Source organism: Erythranthe guttata, chromosome 9 (assembly GCF_056151865.1).
Source record: "Erythranthe guttata isolate IM_541 chromosome 9, IM_541, whole genome shotgun sequence".
Classification (NCBI taxonomy): Eukaryota; Viridiplantae; Streptophyta; class Magnoliopsida; order Lamiales; family Phrymaceae; genus Erythranthe; species Erythranthe guttata.
In genome coordinates, this window is record NC_142541.1 from 16,689,104 (window position 1) to 16,707,085 (window position 17,982).

The 17,982-nt window shown below is 34.8% G+C and overlaps 4 protein-coding genes across 7 annotated transcripts; 3 read left to right on the top strand and 1 right to left on the bottom strand.

Moving 5' to 3' along the window:
• The first annotated feature begins 2,769 nt into the window (after nt 1-2,769).
• On the top strand, nt 2,770-8,634 carry PUM23 (pumilio 23). 2 transcript variants are annotated; one of them, XM_013001079.2, is made up of 11 exons: nt 2,770-2,940; nt 3,349-3,617; nt 3,716-4,079; nt 4,204-4,503; nt 4,625-4,792; nt 5,182-5,325; nt 6,034-6,153; nt 6,338-6,523; nt 6,784-6,932; nt 7,105-7,287; nt 7,437-8,634. In XM_013001079.2, exons 2-11 carry the CDS (start codon nt 3,358-3,360, stop codon nt 7,915-7,917), a joined length of 2,355 nt encoding a protein of 784 aa, XP_012856533.2. In that variant the 5' UTR covers nt 2,770-2,940; nt 3,349-3,357; the 3' UTR covers nt 7,918-8,634. The 2 variants fall into 2 exon arrangements, with proteins under 2 accessions (XP_012856533.2, XP_088679319.1); XM_088823193.1 differs by having other exon boundaries at nt 2,801-2,940; nt 3,320-3,617.
• A 1,388-nt stretch (nt 8,635-10,022) lies between these two features.
• On the top strand, nt 10,023-14,258 carry LOC105976017 (ubiquitin-conjugating enzyme E2 34). Of its 3 annotated transcripts, none has more exons than XM_088823203.1 (11): nt 10,036-10,320; nt 10,837-10,934; nt 11,130-11,271; nt 11,710-11,764; nt 12,483-12,521; nt 12,697-12,760; nt 12,887-12,948; nt 13,040-13,079; nt 13,176-13,203; nt 13,362-13,453; nt 13,715-14,258. In XM_088823203.1, exons 3-11 carry the CDS (start codon nt 11,215-11,217, stop codon nt 13,995-13,997), a joined length of 720 nt encoding a protein of 239 aa, XP_088679329.1. In that variant the 5' UTR covers nt 10,036-10,320; nt 10,837-10,934; nt 11,130-11,214; the 3' UTR covers nt 13,998-14,258. The 3 variants fall into 3 exon arrangements, with proteins under 3 accessions (XP_012856750.1, XP_088679329.1, XP_088679330.1); XM_088823204.1 differs by having other exon boundaries at nt 10,136-10,320; nt 10,845-10,934; XM_013001296.2 differs by lacking the exon at nt 10,837-10,934 and having other exon boundaries at nt 10,023-10,320.
• Nucleotides 14,259-15,073: 815 nt separating this feature from the next.
• On the top strand, nt 15,074-15,997 carry LOC105976109 (uncharacterized). The gene is made up of 2 exons (XM_013001400.2): nt 15,074-15,210; nt 15,317-15,997. The coding sequence occupies exons 1-2, from the start codon at nt 15,151-15,153 to the stop codon at nt 15,731-15,733; spliced, it is 477 nt and encodes a 158-aa protein (XP_012856854.2). The 5' UTR covers nt 15,074-15,150; the 3' UTR covers nt 15,734-15,997.
• A 73-nt stretch (nt 15,998-16,070) lies between these two features.
• LOC105976108 (RING-H2 finger protein ATL3) lies at nt 16,071-17,544 on the bottom strand. The gene has a single exon (XM_013001399.2). It carries the CDS (start codon nt 17,141-17,143, stop codon nt 16,271-16,273), a length of 873 nt encoding a protein of 290 aa, XP_012856853.2. The 5' UTR covers nt 17,144-17,544; the 3' UTR covers nt 16,071-16,270.
• Between the last annotated feature and the right edge of the window lie 438 nt (nt 17,545-17,982).

The following is a 17,982-nucleotide window of genomic DNA, read 5'->3' on the forward strand; positions in this document are numbered from 1 at the left end:
TATATTCTTCAATTTAATTTTTTTTTTTTTTTCATAAAGCTTAATTTAATTGGTAAAAAATATCATATACTAATTTAATTAACAATATTCATATACATATTTGTAACAACATCAAAAGTTGCGAATAGATGCATATATTAAGTGACAATATTTTTATGTCGTTATTTAGTTATCTTCTATTCTGACAATCTGTTTTTAGGGTTGTCACTCAAAATAATGAAATGTTATATATCTCTTGTAGTGATTGTAATAACATTTGAAATATTTTAACATTTCATATATATATATATATATATATATATATATATATATATATATATATATATATATATATAATGCAATGAGGTATTTAAAATGTGACTATTAGAATAACTATTAATTTATCAAGTGGCCATTGTTTATTTAAAATATACTGTAATGACAAAATTCCTGGCAACTTCATAATTTGTTTTCTTTTGTATACAGTCATCAACCATCAGCCAATCATTAATTTAGATGCTCTCCTAATCTTACGTTATTTGTTTTAAATCTGCAATCATTTACATTTTTATTTGAATTAATAATTACTACTCCCCCTTCCCTTAATATTTGACGTTTTACGATTTTTCACACAAATTAAGAATCTCAATAATTATTCTTTAATTGAATAGAAATACCCCAGATTACCCTTTCCTCTCTCCAAATAATTATTCATTAATTCCATTGGTTCCTAGAAGCTGAAGAGTTAGAGCAGTTAATAGTAAGAGCGAAAATGGAAAGGAAAATATAAATTAGCTTTGGAATTTTAAAACGTCAAATAAATTGGAAAAAAATTCATAGCCAAAACGTTAAATAGAAAGGGCTTATACGATGCTACACCGGGTGAAATACACCGGGTAGATCTTTACCATTCATATACACACAAACACACACACATCCATATTGGTGTGTGTAGATCAACTGTAAAAAATCACCCGGTGTAACCTTCACCGGGTGTAGCATAGAAATAACCAATAGAAAGGGAAGGAGGGAGTAATTTCGAGCGATTAATTAATTCGTTCAATTAATGCCTAATATCATTAGGCCCTAACTAACATATATTCCATGCATTAATTACCTTAAATTAATTAATTATATATGTCCAGCATTATATATATTATTATACTGATTTTGTTACATGCTTACAGCTAGCTTCAAATTATGCTTATTAATTCAAGATTTTGAATTCTTTTAGTCAGACCTCACATGCATGGTAGGTATACGTAATTTGAAAAAAAAAATAAAAACTAATGTTGAAAATGAATTTTGTGAATAATGATATTGAAAATAAATAAATTATAAAATAAAAGAAATTGTTGGGCTTGGGCCCCTAAACTCGGGCCTAACCTACTCATTTAGGCATATTTGGGCCGAGTTATATATTTTTTTATTTTAATATTATAATTTCCACAAATCACGCTACCAGCTTTCTTTTATTATAAGTTTATAACTATAAAATAAATTGTAATAAAATAAAGCGAAGCTACTTTATTCGTTTCGCATATAAAAAGTTATTTAAAAATAATTAATAAAAGCAAAAATAAAGTGAAAAAGCAAAAATAATAATTACATGAAAAATAAAAGAACGTTACTTTTCGTTCCTCGTTTCAAACATTGCATTGTTTCATTCACAAGTGACCAAAAACCTTGGCAAGTGGGGAGAGTGTATGGAACACGAAAATTGACAGGACTAAGTGCAAACATTTTTTTATAAATTATTTATATATAAATGTGTGCAAATTATATGTAGTGGTATCCTATGTATATATTATTGTTTTTGTCATTTCCTATAATAAAAAATCGACAATTTCTTTTTTTTTTTTTTTTTCTGAGATGAAAGGATAAGTATGAACATTTCAAATGTGGAGAACTCCAAGTCACTAGATGCAATTTGTCTGTAGTTTTGTGGTTTTGAATTTTCTTAGTAAAAGAATATCTAAATTGTGGTGCATATGTAATAGAATCAAAATATTTAAATTGTTTTTTACTCCAAAAAAAAAAAAATTTGTTTACACTTGCACACTAAATAGTGGGATATGAAGGGGTGCCCGGTAGCTTAACTAGTTCTGGAATGGTAAGTTGTTGTACGTTGCTACAATCGCGTACTGACAGCCGCAATATATGAATTTCAACTTTATAATGAGAATTCGGATTCTTATTGAAAATAGGCATATATTCGCTTATATAGTAGGCCGTTAAATTACCATAATTTACATTTCTTCATTGAAAAATATGTCGAATCAGGACGAGGTCGAAGGCGGGGATTTAGCTTTTGATAGGGCAAGATTGGAAATTGTGGTTACTATGTTGAAAAAGTGAATTGTATGGGGCGACTTTTGCTAAGAGACTAACACATAATTTTTCTTTTTAACAATTAAAGTCAATATATAATTGAAAAATAAAATAATCCTTACTTTTAACATCACAAAACTACACGATTTCACAATATATGGTACATTACCAACACCTCCCAGGTCGCATTACGAAAAAACCCCTCATATTCGGATAATTACAACCACACCTCAACTATGTATTGTGTCACACGTTCATCCTAAAGGTGTCAAATTTACCGACTGAATGAAATTAAGGGTGGTTGTAATTACCTAAACAAGAGGGATTTGTTCGTAATTTGACCATATTTCAGGGACGTATCCGTAAATTTATGTTAAAATATATCGGCCCGGCCCATTAATTCAGTACCTGGCGTTGTTTCAATATAAAACGTATAGACAAATGGGCTCACTTAGAATTATTATTGGGCTTAAAAAAAACAACAGACCCATTTCAGCAAGGGCAGAAGAAGAAAGCAGCCGCTCTTTCTCTCTCTACTCTCTCTCTGCTCAACTCTTTCAAGGTTTAGCGTTTACAACGGAAGAATTTTTTTTTCTCTGTGCTGTCAAATTTTTCACTCTCAGCTTATAGGTTCGTGTTATGTATTTTTTTTTTTTCTGAATTTAATTTCACCAGTTGAATGTTTTGCGAACGCGCTTTTCTTTTACATTATCATGTTCATGAGCTGTCTAATTTGCCGCTGCTGAATATATAATTTAGAATTTGAATTTTCATTTGGTGTGTCATGTATAGCTAGGTTAAAATTGCCAGTGTTTCTGTTTAAATTGCGTTGTTTGAGTAGTTTATGTTGTATTGGGACTGAATTGTTTTGCGGGGGGAAATTAGTTTGTAATTTGTAATTTGTAATTTTGCTGGAAGTTTTCCATTATGACTGAGGGTGCTGAGAACAGTGCTGAATGAAATAGTATTAGTATTTCTGTTATTTACTTTTTTGGTGTTTTAATTGTAGGCTAATTACAGTTTTTACGCATGATATAGGACTGTGTTATGGTTTCTATTGGTCTGAAAGGATTGCCGTCTAGAAGACATAAATTGCATAGTTTATCTGAGGATAGACTGACACCCGACGAAGGTACACCTTCGTGTAACAAGGGTGGCCGAACACGGAAAATGGGCAGAAAAGGAAGTAAGAAAAACGAAGGATTTCATGGAGATGCTTCCACTGAAAACCGGTCAGGTGGGGCTGGGAAACCTCGCAAATTTGAAACAGACAATGCAGCCTCGGTGTCGCAAGCATCGTTTGTCAGGTTTGTTTCTCGATTAAGGATTTAGTTCTGTGTTTTTTTTTTTCATCAGTGTGCATGTTTCTTGTGCAAGTGCGTTATTGGAAATGTTGTGATTGTAGTAAGCAGGTTGACCCAGATACCACTAAATACTTTACCGAGATTTCAAATGCAATAGAAGGAACGGAGGTAGATTTTGAGGAGCGCTCTGTTATATGTGGTAATGCGTTGGAAGAAGCCAGAGGGAAAGAAGTAGAGCTCGCAACTGATTATATTATCAGTCACACTATGCAAACTCTCCTCGAAAACTGCTCCGTGGATCACCTTTGTTCTTTTCTTCAAAGCTGCGTGTATGATTTCGCCCATATTTCTATGGATAAGTCTGGTTCTCATGTAGCTGAGACAGCACTGAAGTCTTTGGCCAGACATCTCGAGGATAACGAGAATCACTCTCTCGTTGAAGCGACAGTATCTGCATTGTGCGAGGTGTTCCACCACTGAATCTACTTCACTCTTAATTATTTGGAATTCTATTGTATGGAGAAGTTATAGTATATACATTTTGCAAAAAGTCGTACTAAACTGTTTTCCTCTATTTCTATTTTGCTAGGCAATTGTGGTGAATCCAGTTGATATAATGTGCAACTGTTATGGATCGCATGTCCTAAGGAGACTTCTTTGTCTTTGTAAAGGAGTTCCAATGGACACATTGGAGTTTCACACCACAAATCCATCATTGGTGTTAGCGCAACGTTTGAATTTGAGATCATCTCTGTTAGATGGTTCTAAATCTCAAGAGAACCAACCTTTCCCGGATCAACTCAAATATCTTGTAACAGAGATTGTAAACCCTTCGAAGACAGACGTGGGAATCTTACTAGGAGACCAGTACAGTAGTTTGGTTCTGCAGGCATGTTTTTGCCATCTCTCTAACTTCTTGCAATGCATCACTGTCCTGTACAATTTTCCTCGTAATGGGAGTTAATTAGTGCTTGTCTTACATGTGATGAATTGTATGTTTTCAATGGCAGGCTGCTCTGAAATTATTAGCTGGACAAGATGAGGAGTTGTTCCGTTTAATTCCTATTCTCCTTGGCTGCCCTGCTGACGTTGTTGTAGAACCGAACTTCATAGAAGGGAAAGTAGGGAAAAAAATTCTACGTTTAGTGGAAGAAAATGCGTACAGTCATTTAATGGAGGTGAGGATTTTACAAAACTACCCCCTTCCCTTTTCTGTTATAGTATGATTATGAGTTTCAATTTGACATTGTTGATATGAGAGTTTTGGAACACTCGTATTTTAGTTGTATGAACCGAGAAAAAATGGAATTCTTAACGTCATTGTGAAATTTGTTCATTTCTCTTGAAGAACATAATGTTTCCAGAACATGTGTAATTTCCTATGGAAGAAACGAAACTTCCTATGCCTTTGACTGATTGGGAACAATTCTTTGATAAAATTATCCCGACTGTCGATATTCAACTATTTATAGCTCATTGACACGGTAAATCAATTATCTCTACAATAATTCTTGTCTGCTCTGTACTAGTAACTTCGATGTTTCAATATTCATTTCACCTTCTGCAGGTCATCTTGGCAGTGGCTCCTGATAGCTTATATAACGAAATAATTATGACAGTTTTCAAGGGTTCCTTGTTTAGGATGTCATCGCATCGCTCTGGGAATTTCGTTGTGCAAGCATTGGTGGCTCATGCAAGAACTCAAGATCATGTATGTCTCTATGCCCTTAAACCTTCTCCATTTTGTTGTTTTGTTTGTGGGAGAGGTGCAATAATATGCACATCAGGGAGTTTGAATTTGATGTATGTGACAGTTGATTTGATCTTAAAAAGTTAGTTAATATGACATCTTATTGGATAAATGTTGAACTGTGTCGTATCTAATCTGCAAGATGATTAAATTAGGAAATAATAATAATATTAAATTGAAATTTGTCACTTTCAGACTTCCATGTGTACAAAAACTGAAGTAGTCTATTATTCTTCTTTTTAACGCTTTAACCCTTTGATCTTTTTCTAACACTTGAAAAGTATGGCTTCAACATACTATGCAAAAAACTATGTCTTCAGTTTCTGACAGGATTTTTAAAATCTGCTAAACATCTCAGCTACAAATTACCTTTTCGAAGAGGGCCAATTTTGACTACCTTGAATTACTGGCCACTAAATCTGCTTGCTCTTAATATACCCCATTCCTATTAATATGTAGTTTTCAACTCGACTATATATTTTTCTCTAAGATGTTAATATAATCATCACCCCTAATGAATACTGCTACTTAAATGTACAAGATGTATGACTTCTTACTTGATTTAGCTATCCTGGTTCCTAATAAGCTTCTTGAAAAAAATGAAAAAAATTGTAAATAAAAATAAAAATCTTGATTGTATCACCTCGCTTTATGTTTTTTTGGATACAGATAAAGTTGATTTTCGAGGAACTGGGTTCTAAATTTAGGAATCTTATCGAACTGGGAAGGACTGGAGTTGTTGCAGCTTTAATTGGTGCGAGTCAAAGGCTAAAGATCTATGAGCACAAGGTATTTTTTTTCATTTTTTGTCTTTCTGGTTCTTTCGTTGTCCCTTTTAAGTTCATTTTTACAAACATTTCAGCAGGTTGTAAAAGTTTAGCATCAAGGGCTAAGAATAAAAGTATTTGTTCTTCTTAATTCTTATTGTTTATTCTGTATATGTTGACTAAAATTTCATTGTTTGTCTTGGCAGTGTTGTCAAGCCCTAGCTGATGCTGTCTGTTTGGCGAATGAGTCTTCTGCGTGTATCGTGCCACGGTTATTCTTTCTTGACAATTACTTATACAGTAATGATAAAGCCAACTGGTATTGGCCAAATGGTGCTAAAATGCATGTTTTGGGCTCTTTGATTCTGGAGTCGGTTTTCAAATTTCCAAGTGTATGTGACTTTCTTCCACAACATTATGTTGCTTGCATTATGCTTTTTCCTTTTTGTTGACAGGTTTTAAACATGTAAAGACTCACAAAGTTATTACAATCTTATTTCTTTCTTCTTGGCATCTAATAGTATCAATTAGGCTTTGGATTTCCACCTTGTTTTTTTCTTTCCCTTCTTTTTTCTTCGAGAAAAATTTCCACATAAGTATATCGTCTCCATGAGTTTCAATTGGTAACACACATCTGTTTTCTGTATTGTAGGAACATATACAAGCATATATTACCAGTCTCATGTCTTTAGAGGCTAACCATGTCCTTGAATTAACAAAACATCCTGCTGGTGCCCGAGTGATTGAGGCTTTTCTCGTTTCAAATGCTTCAGCCAAGCACAAACACAAGTTAATTATCAAGTATGACGACGAGCCGCCTTATTCTCCTTCGTACCTTTTTCTACTTCAGTTCATGTCAAAATTATTGGGCCACTTATAAATTTTTGCACGCTAATATGATTAGTCGCCTTTTCCCTTTTTACACTATACCAATGATAACTTTTCTTTTGTGCAACTGCACCAAATATTGAAGGCTTCAAGGACATTTTGGAGAGCTCTCGGTGCTAAATTCTGGTTCATATACTGTCGATAAGTGCTTCAACGCCAGCAATATATCTTTGAGGGAGAAAATTGTATCTGAACTAGTATCTTATGAAACAGAGCTGTCCAAGACTAGACAGGGTCCATACTTGTTAAAGAAACTTGATGTTACGGGGTAAGCATATTTGTTACTCTTTCCAATTCATGCCTCGTGATTCGTTTGCAGTGAAACTATTGTTTTCTGTATGTGTATTTCTTGTTTTTCTCATGAACAAGTTACAAATATAAGCTAATCTTTTTGTGTTCTGTTTCTTGTTATCGTAGATTTGCAAGAGAACCTGATCAATGGAGATCGAGGCAAACTTCAAAGCAATCTATTTACAATGAATTCTATGAAGCTTTTGGACCAAAGGATGCTAAGCCATCTCGAAGTGAAAACTTTCTTTCTAATACTCGTCCCAAACCACAGGCAGAAAATTTGAAAGGCATGAGAGAAGAGATCAATAGTCGTCTAAATTCTGCTTTTCCTTCCAGTTCCGTTTCTCCGTTCTTGGCACACCAGGGGAAAACAAAAAAATCAGGGAATAAGCATGTTCCAGAAGAAAGAGGGTTTGCCAAAGATGATGAAAATCTCTCGAAAAGCAAAAGGCATAAAACAGGAAAAACCGGCAACTCTACTGAGAATAATAATGGTGGAGAAATTCATGATGAGAAATCATCTACTGTTAAGGAGAAAAAAAGACGCAGAAAAGATGGCTTGTCGAAATCTTCGGACAAGAAGTTGAAAGCTGGGAATATTGATTAACCGAAAGCTACTACAAGCTTCAATTGACATGGAAAGTTCTCAGATTCTTTGTCCCCCTTTTTATTTCTGCTAACATTGCTATTTATAATCAGAACTCTTGTATTCACATGTCCTAAGCTAGGAATTACATAGAACAAAAAACGTCACTACACCAAAATTTGTTTACATTCTAAGTTGCAATGAAAAGTGTAATCAACTGCAATAGAATATCCGTATTCGAATGTAATAACTTCTCAGCAGGTACTCCATTTGTCAACCGATGCTTTCGACAGTGAAATCCTATGGAGGCTTGGACCTGGTGCAAGAACATGATGTCTGAAATGAAGCTTTCTCGAGGTGGAACAAAAAGGCGTTAAAACTTTTCGGAGATAGAAGGTTACTTGTTCTGCGTGGGATTCGACCTGCTTGGAGGTACTCTTCTGTAGCTCGATTTCTCCTTCTTGTATGGATTCTTCTCTTTTGAATGCAAACCCTTAAGAGATTGTGAAGATGACTTTACGGTCGAAATGGGATTTTGTGTGTTAGCTAGAAGGACTCGTATTGCTTGCGATTCTTTTACGTGGGAGTTCAAAACGAGCACAAGTACTATAAGAAACGAGGCTGTTATACTGAGGGGGGACTTCATAACTGATGTTTGCGCTTATTGAGTTGTTTTGCTTTGAATATTGTTAAAAATGATGCAGCTTAACTTTTTTTGTGATGAGATTTGCTTTGAATAATTTTGCGATATATATATATATATGTGTGTGTGTGTGTGTGTGTGTGTTGCAAGATCTAGTTGGAATCCTATGCAAAGTTGGATCATGTGAGGGTGGGTTTGACTGTGATGTTAAAAAGGTCTGACTTCCAGATTAGTTGTTGCAGTTTCGGCGTGGTCATGTGACTAGGCACGTGATTGTTGATTTTATATAGTAATTAAGGAAAAGCAGAGGGTACTAATTATTATTTAATTATGGTAATTCAGTTTGAAGTGATTTAAAGTAATGAAAAGAGTGGGATCTTTCTTCACTAGTTGTCCTTGTTGTTGTCTTGTACATTTAATTTGAACTTTGGTTCAAAGAATGACGTATCTCATGACAAATACTACTCCCCACATTGTTTGGATCACAACCTCGATTTTCGCAATTTCTTTTTTTTATTAAATTAGTTTCTGGTCAAGATAGGAAGGAATCTCCAATGTGCGGTTTAGTGTTTCCACCTAACGCTTGATAGAATCTTCCACTAAATTTGGTGTTGTTATTATCAATAGAGTTTTAGGTTAATTAAATAATACATTCTTTTTGAATTATTTTTTTCTCGTAATGAAGGAATCTGCAGTTAACCGTATAAATGCATTGCATAGATTGCGGACGATACAAGAGATGTAAATCACATTAAGTTAATTACTTCACTTCAAATGATCTATACAAGATAGATTTAATTGTTATCATAAAAAGTTCACATTGAGCTCAAGAGGGAGTTTATGATTTTGAATTTCATTTTGAGAAAAAAAATGTTTTAAATAAAGGATAAAGTACGGCCACCTCGTTAGGTAATATCAAATTACATAGAAATCCCTCATATTTGGTCAATTACAACCATCCCTCTCATTTATGAAACTTCTTATACGTCCACATTTATGATGTCAAATTCAACAGAATCTTCTACATTACGTGGAATGTTCTTAGTTTGTACTCGCTTTGCGCAAAAATGCAGTTTTTGATGTATCACAATCTGATATTTACAAGATATGAAAGAAAACATCTTATGATCATCTCGTGTTAAAATGTGGAGTACGAATGAGGTAATATTGGTACAAACTGTAGAATATTCTACATAATCCAACAAATTACACTAAATTTGACACCGCGAGGTGGACATCTCAGAAGATTCTTAGTTGATGGGTGGTTGTAATTACCAAAACACGATGATTTTTTTTCTTCATAATTTAACATTATCTCGGAGGGATAACCGTAATTTACCCTAAAATAAATATAACCAAATATGTTTATGTACATTGGGCCTATAAAAATAAATTTTAGGGCCCAACTTTTTGTTCGAATAATATGAAACCATCTTTAAATTAATCTTGAATTATAAGATCCATAATCTCAAGCCCTTAATTTAATTATAGTCATGTTGAAGCCAACCAAAATGAAAAGAATCGTTAAGGGTAAAATGGTCCATTAATATCCCACGCGTTTGTACTATAGCCATTCGGAATCGAAAAAGAGAAATTATAATTTGACCCCAGATAAATTTCTTCTGCCGCCCCCAAATTCAACGCCTCAATAGTTGTTGAACAATTGATTGAACTCTCGTAAATTTGAATGTACTGACGTTCTCATTTCTCAACTTGGAATTTAGGTTTTCTGATGATTTCCACTCGAATACCCTTTTGATTTTTTGATTTCTCGATCTCTGGTATGTATTATGTTGTTTTCGTTCTTGTTTTTCATTTTTGGTCGGCAATTTGGTTTTCTGATTACAGGATTGCTGATTTGGTTAATACTGTTGGTTTGATGGTTCGCTTTATTCGTACACTTTTAGGGTTAGATTAGATTGGTTGGCCGATTGACCTGTTCTTGTTACACAATTTTGTTGTGTTATTAATTCTGGGAGTAAATAAGAGAACAAATTGATTGCTGTGGTTTTTCTGTTTTTTCGATTTTTTTCGCAGAAATTCTGTAAGTTAGGAAAGAAGATCTATGAAGTTCATTGCATTTTAGGATTTTTTTCTGCACGTGCACTTGCTATGGCGTATCACAAATTTTGAGATGTTTCCTTATCCGTAATTGCTTCGATTATGCTGCAATGCTGTCGAGAAATAGTAATTTGTTTTGTTAAATATTGACCAGGATGGGAAATGAGTCGGTTCTTTATAGATTTAGCATTTATTTTAAAGTGAATTGCCTGATTAATTATACGAGCACGTGGTAGAAATGTAGGATGCTTTTGAAGAAATGGCACCAGTGTATGGGGCAGAAATATAGTCAAATACACGAAGCTTTAACTCTCAAGAAGAGGCAATTAGGAAGGTTGGACCTAATTTCAGCATGTGAACCATGGGCTTGGTCTATTGAGCACTTAATCTAATTTAAACTTAAACTATCGGGTTGTCCTCTTTCGAAATTCTGTCACATAAATTTGATGAAGTTGTTCATTTTTAAAATGTTTTCTGACGAAAAGATCGACATTATTCTCAAATTTTAATGACAATTTCTATTTTGCAGGGAACAAATCTTGTGAGAAGGCAGTGGATAAGATAACTATCTGCTGCGATCTGCATTTTTTTTAATTGTGGATTGAGCTGGTAAAATGGCTGAAAAAGCATGTGTAAAACGCCTCCAAAAGGAATATAGATCACTCTGCAAGGTGAGTTGTCTTTTGCTTATGAAAAGTTTCATAAAGCCTACGATACATACTGCTGATACAATTATCTTTGCGATAAACACCATTTATGATTCTATTGGAAATCTTAGAAGTAATTAGAAGCCTTGTTGTCAAGAATATGTATACTTCTTCTATTGGATTTACGATTGTTAGTTGTTTGAAAATTGAAATCAGAGTACTACGTATCAGCAATAGTTTCTGAATGTAATGAGATATTGCCCTTGTTTTGGCGGAATTGGAGTTTACTTGGCTTCTATCATCACATATTCGAACCTTAAACCACTGGGACATCCAGTAAATTCTAGCTCATTCTTAACTAATTTTCTTTTGTCGTGTGTTTGATTGTGTATCTGAGCCTACTGGCCATTAGTTACCTTCGTTTGATCTGTATGTATTGATAGTTTGTTTCATTCATATTAGGAACCTGTTTCCAATGTGGTGGCACGCCCTCATCCAAATAACATCCTCGAGTGGCGTAAGTTGCTCCTTGCCTTTATTTATTTTATTGCATGGTTATGATTTTATGATGTGCCTTTCCGGAACACAATAACATGTCTAGACTTGATGTTATTGCAATCAATTTCATATGCATATATACCTTGATACCTATTTTTTTTTTTAATTGATGTGTTACAAATTCATTTGACATTATATACTCCGTCTTCGTCTGAGTGTGTGTGCTTGCTAAAAGGCAAGATAAGCCATGATAACGTAATATTTCCGGGTCGACCCGGGATGTTATTAGGCATACCAAACATCAATAAAGTCCAATTGTTTAGTTAGTCATGGCTAATCTTCCCAACCAAACGAGGCCTTAGTGTTTAATGTGAAGGCAACTTGAAGAATAACATCTAATTCAACCTTATGTTGGATATTATGACCTATCACTCAGATTGAAAGGAATAAATACCTTGTGAATAAGTGGCCTACTATTTTATGTCATATGGGTTACTCAAAATACAATGAAGGGTATATAAGTGTAATATATATGATGCCATCTTTTGAAATCCCCCATGATTGACTTCTCCTCATGAACTTTATTGGGCTCGCAAAAATGCTCCTTACTTTATAGTGTTTTTGGTTTTGTCTTCTAGGTCTTCGATCAAAGTATTAACTATTTTATTTAGAAATTATTAAATCCAAATGTTTCTTCATCCTTTAACTTCTGATCTTTTTTTTCTTTTTGTGCCCAGATTATGTGTTGGAAGGAAGTCAAGGAACAGCTTTTGCAGGTTTCTGCCTTTTCTATCTGTTCATCTTGAACATATTTCGAGTGAACGTGCTAGTTCATACATGAGTTGTGTGTGTGTGTGTGTTTTGTGCACATGAATCGACATTGCGTTTAGTGGACAGAGGTCTTTTAGTTGTTTTAATACTAATGTGGTTTCTCCTCTCGTATTATTCAAGGTGGATATTACTATGGACATATAAAGTTTCCACCAGAATACCCTTTCAAACCTCCAGGAATCAGGTATTTATTTTGCATCTCGTCAAGCACGACTCTTAGAAAGCCTTGGACATGTGTTTTACTGATGTCACGATTTGAGCATTTATTAGTAGATTCTTTATGTAAAACGCCATTTATCTCCTTTTGCAGTATGACCACTCCAAATGGACGCTTTTTGACAAAAACGAAGATATGCCTGTCTATGAGCGACTGTAAGTTAGTTGTTGCTGCATTGGCATATAAATTGGAGAAAAAACGAAGATATCCTCTAAATGATTATCTTTTTTCTTTTTCTTTTTTCAGTTCATCCCGAGAGTTGGAACCCCATGTGGTCTTCTTCAAGGTAAGGCGTTGTCACTAGGATTTATATTATTAATAATAATTATTATTTATTAAATTTCTTTTTTTGGGTACTGACGACTCTCCCATTTGCACGCAGCATACTGACTGGGCTCCTCTCCTTCATGGTGAGTTTCTTGCCAATGTTTAGAGGGGAAAATTTTGTTAATTTTATTCTTTCCATGTGGCATTGCAATGGTATATCGATGTAGGAAATAGTTGGCCTTGTCCAAATTTGATCTCAAATAAGAGAGATTATAATTATACCAATCATGTTTTGTTTCAGATGGACAATAGTCCCACCACGGGCAGCGTCTCAACTTCAGACGAAGATAAACAAAGGCTTGCAAAGGCTTCTCTGGCTTTTAATTGCAAAATGTAAGTTTTACAAACAGTTACTATTCACTACAATAATAACCATTCTTTCAATTATACATCGAGGCCCTCGTTTGGTTCCCAATACAAAACTAGCCTAGATAACATTATGCAATCTTACGAAAACCTAATTGTATAACTCGACTAGTCAAGGCCTAATACACAATCCCCTAATAAGCCAAGCTAAGAGCTCGTTCTTCCATGAAACATATATGACTTGATTATTTAATTAATCATGAATGTGTTTTCTTTTGATTATTACAGCCCGACTTTTAGGAAGCTATTTCCAGAGTATGTAGAGAAATACGAAGAACAACTAGCAGCTGAGCAATCTGCAGATGAGGTAGCAGCAGCTCAAGAATCTACCAAGGACGAAAATGCGGGTCCCACATTAAAGAAACGGGGAAATAAGGAGGAGCTGAAAAACGTTCAAGTTCCAAAAGATTTGAATAACCAGCAGAGGCGGCGCTCTACACCTACCTGGCTGTTATTGCTGCTTGTTTTCGTTTTTGCTGCTGTAATGGCTCTCCCTCTTCTTCAACTTTGATTAAATAAATATATATATAACCATCAAGAATTTAAAATGGCGTATTTTAATGTGTGATTAGGTTGCTAATTAGCATCTTGAATCTTCCCGTAAAAGCTAGTAAATGTCTTATGTACGAAAAGGGACTTGTATAGTTTCGGGCGAACGAAGGAAGTTTAGTTTCCTCTACAATTTGCTGCATTAACTAGTGCAGAATTACATGTCCTATTTTCATTTTTTTTCCTGATTTTATTGGATAAATTTGTATAGTTCTTTTGCTTATTTGTGTTTGTTATTGACTTGATGGTCTGTTCCACTGCGTAAAATCCTCGTACCCGTGTACGCTGATTCTGTGCGTAGCGTTAAAAATAAGAGCAAAATGAATTGCAATTAAATCGAAATCGGGATTAAATCGAAAGTTGCGATTTCCAATGTGTACGAAATTTTGTTGTGACATAATATTTAGACATGGACAGATATCAACCTTTGCTGAACATAAATTAGTGTGTCTGTTGGAACATAGACAAAGACCTTTGTACAATATATATAATTTGTCTGGTTGTTAAATTTTAGTTTCGATGTGTTTTGATTATGCTGCGGTCAACAATAAATCATGGTCTCTACCATGCTACAAAATGAGATATTGACCTGTAATCAACTTTATTGAATTCCCTTTTCTTTTTTGCTGCACAAAAACATGAGTGGAGATTAATTGATTTTGTAAATATCATTAAACAATTTGAAAAAAAAAGAAAAAAGGGGGTCACCCCCAAAACATGCGGCGTGAAAGACTTAAAACAAGACGAATTGAATAATGACAAATTTTTAGTGGTGCCTTGTTCCCTAACTTGCTTTCTAGTAACTACGGTTAAAACTCGAACTGAATTTCTGAATTCCGACGATTTCGATCTGAAAACTTTTCAATATTTAAAATTTGAAACAATTTTTTTTCATTTTGAAATTTCGGAATTTTTACAATTTTTTTTGTTTATCGAAATTGGAATATATATAAAATTTCGAACGAAAAAAAACGTAGGCATCTATTTCCGTAACTTGTATATTATCAGCCCTCACTTCTTTTCTATATAAACAACTTTATTTTCTTGTGAAAAAGGTGAACCAATTAAAGAGCAGTCATCAATCTTCTTCTTTGGAGTTCATTACAAAGGTAAGGATGAACAAAACTGCAGATTACTACGGCTACGAGTTCGATTATCAGACAGATTTCACACAGGTTCGTTTTCCACCACGTAAAAAAAAAAAAAAAACTTCCAACCGTCGTTTTCTAAGTGTTTCATAAAACACGATTTATAAGTTTATAACTTCATACCGTTTTTCAGTTCTTGGAAGAAGCAAGAAACAGCGAAAAACACGAGACTTCAATTACTACTACGCCACATCTCGAAGTATCCGGACACGATGAACATTTCAATAGAGAGAGAAAAAACAGAAAATCATGGAAAACTTCATTGCTTTTCTGGTTAAAAACCAACAAGAAATGCAAATCGGAGAAGCTGCAGACAAATAGCACCACCGTTTCTAAGCCAATAAGGGGTCGACACGTGTCCGGTCCAATCCAACGGATGGTAGGTGGTGGCAGAGGTGTGACTGTGAGGGGGCCAAAATCCGGCCCCCTCACCGGTCTTTTCAGTTCAACGAGGGGGGCAGACGAGTACGAGGTTCCCTATATGTGTCTTGGCCAGCTTAATAATTCTCAAAAGCTTAATTCTTATGGACCTCTTTACTTGGTCACATAACAACAAATTAGGTAAAGATTGTCTTTAATTATTTCCTTGTATTGTGGCATGAATGCTCGAAAAAATGGTCTTGAAAATTTTGTATTGGGAACCGAAAAATAAGAATCTTGAAATGTAATTCGATTTTTTTTTCTTTTCGGAATTTTCTTGAACGATGAAAGAAAGAGGAGATGGGTGATTGTAAGAACTCAAGCATATATCAGATGTTACGCATGATTATTTACACCGGGTGGATTTGAAGCGTATATGTACACATAATTACACACACACCCATATGTACGTGTGTTTGAATAATTAGCTACTATATTCGACAAATTAATTTACGAAAACTCTTCTATGAGAGGATGCAGAAACACTTCAATCCTCAAATAGAGAAGCAAACCTAGTAATTAATTAATTACACAAAAATCACCATTTCCAATCCCCATGGCATTGCATCTTCTTCATCAAGAATCAAAGAACATCGTACGGTACAAACGAAAAGAAAACCCAATAAATAACATTTTTTTATCAAAAAAACGAATATCGAATATCGAATCAAATAGAACTTTGTCCTCTACCACCACCACCGCCTCCTTGTTCAAGATCCAAACTTCTCGGACTCGAAGGATTAACTCTCCTATTACTATTACCACCACCACCACCGCTCAAAAGCCGCTTCAACGACCTAAGTCTCGTGGGCCCCGCCTGCAGTTTCTGTTCTTCCTCTTCTTCTCGATTACTCATCTGTCTCGAAATATCGATCACCATCGAAGAAGAAGAACTCGACGGCTCTGCATTACCACTAACGCTTTGACTATTTTCATCCACAGAAGGGCTAAAGGTGCTGACTTGATTCTCATTGCCCCAAATCAAAACATTCGTCGGAAAATTCGGAGCCTCCGAGCTCTCGGAATCCAATGTGGATTCATCGCAAGAATTAGATTGATTCTGATTGGCTACAGGGTTTCTGCACAAAGGGCAAGTGGAATGTGATTGAAACCACATGTCAATGCATTCCAAATGAAATCCATGGTTGCATTTCGGTAAAAGTCTCGCCTTTTCGCCTTCGGAAACCTCGGACAAACACACGGCGCATTCCAACCCGTCTTTGCACTGTTTCGGGTCGAATTGTATTACGGGTAGGGTTTTGAGGACAGAAGGGTCTAACCCGGTGCGGGTATTGGTGGTTGTAACCGCTGTTTCTTGGTGTCCGGCGGCGAAATCGAACCTCCGTCTACGGCGGCGCGTGGTGGTGGTGGTGGTGGTTTCGTGGCGGCGGTACCAGAACCATTTGGCGTAGAGGTGGAGGCAGAAGACGAAGACTACTACGAAGAAGAGGAGGACGATTGCAACCACCATTATTTTACCAGTGAGCTCAATTACACCTGTTTCACCGAGTTTTCCGTTGCTCTTCGACGAGTCTTCCATTTTTTTTTCTTTTCTCTCAGATCAGAGTAAATACTTTTCAATAAAGACTGGATTTTTATACAAGCCCAGTTCAAGAAACTTTGAATTCTGCAAATGGGATTTTAATCCATTAACAAAAAAATGCAATCTTTGAACAGCCCACCAAAATATTATTGGAATTCTGACAAGACAAGATTTTTGTAATGAAATTTTCGAATTCTTGATGAGGAAGAGAAAGAGGAAGCAAAGGTGGAGATGAAGACGAAGGTATGAATTAATGAAGTATATCTATAAATAAATAAATAAAAAGAGAAAAAAAATAGGGGTGGAGGTGGGAAGAAGAAGAATATAATGAGATAGTGGTCTAACACTATGAGCTAAGAAAATGACATTAAAGATGGTGAGAAGAGAGCAGTCAGCGCAGAGATGAAGGGGGGAAAATGGAGGCTTCAAACGGCGCCGTTTCGGAGGTTATTTTGGCTTTTATTTTGGATTTATTTGTAGACAAGGACAACTATTACCTTAAAAAACTTTTTAACATTTGAAGAAGTGTTTATTTATTTATTTTCATTTTATAAAAAAATATTATTAATTTTATTTTTTGTTTCAAAAGTGGGAAATATTATTTTCTTTATTTCTTAAATGCCGAAATTAGCATTATAAATAAATATAGTTTACCTAGATTTCGCATTTAGTCCCCATGTTAAAAGAGAAAACAGATTCAGTCCCTGATGTTATAATAACTTTAACACTTTTGGTTATTTTCTTTAATTTTTCGTTATTACTAACGGAATCAAACATATCATTTAACTGATGGACTGAAGTTAAATTAACAGAAATGACCATACGTGTCAAATTAT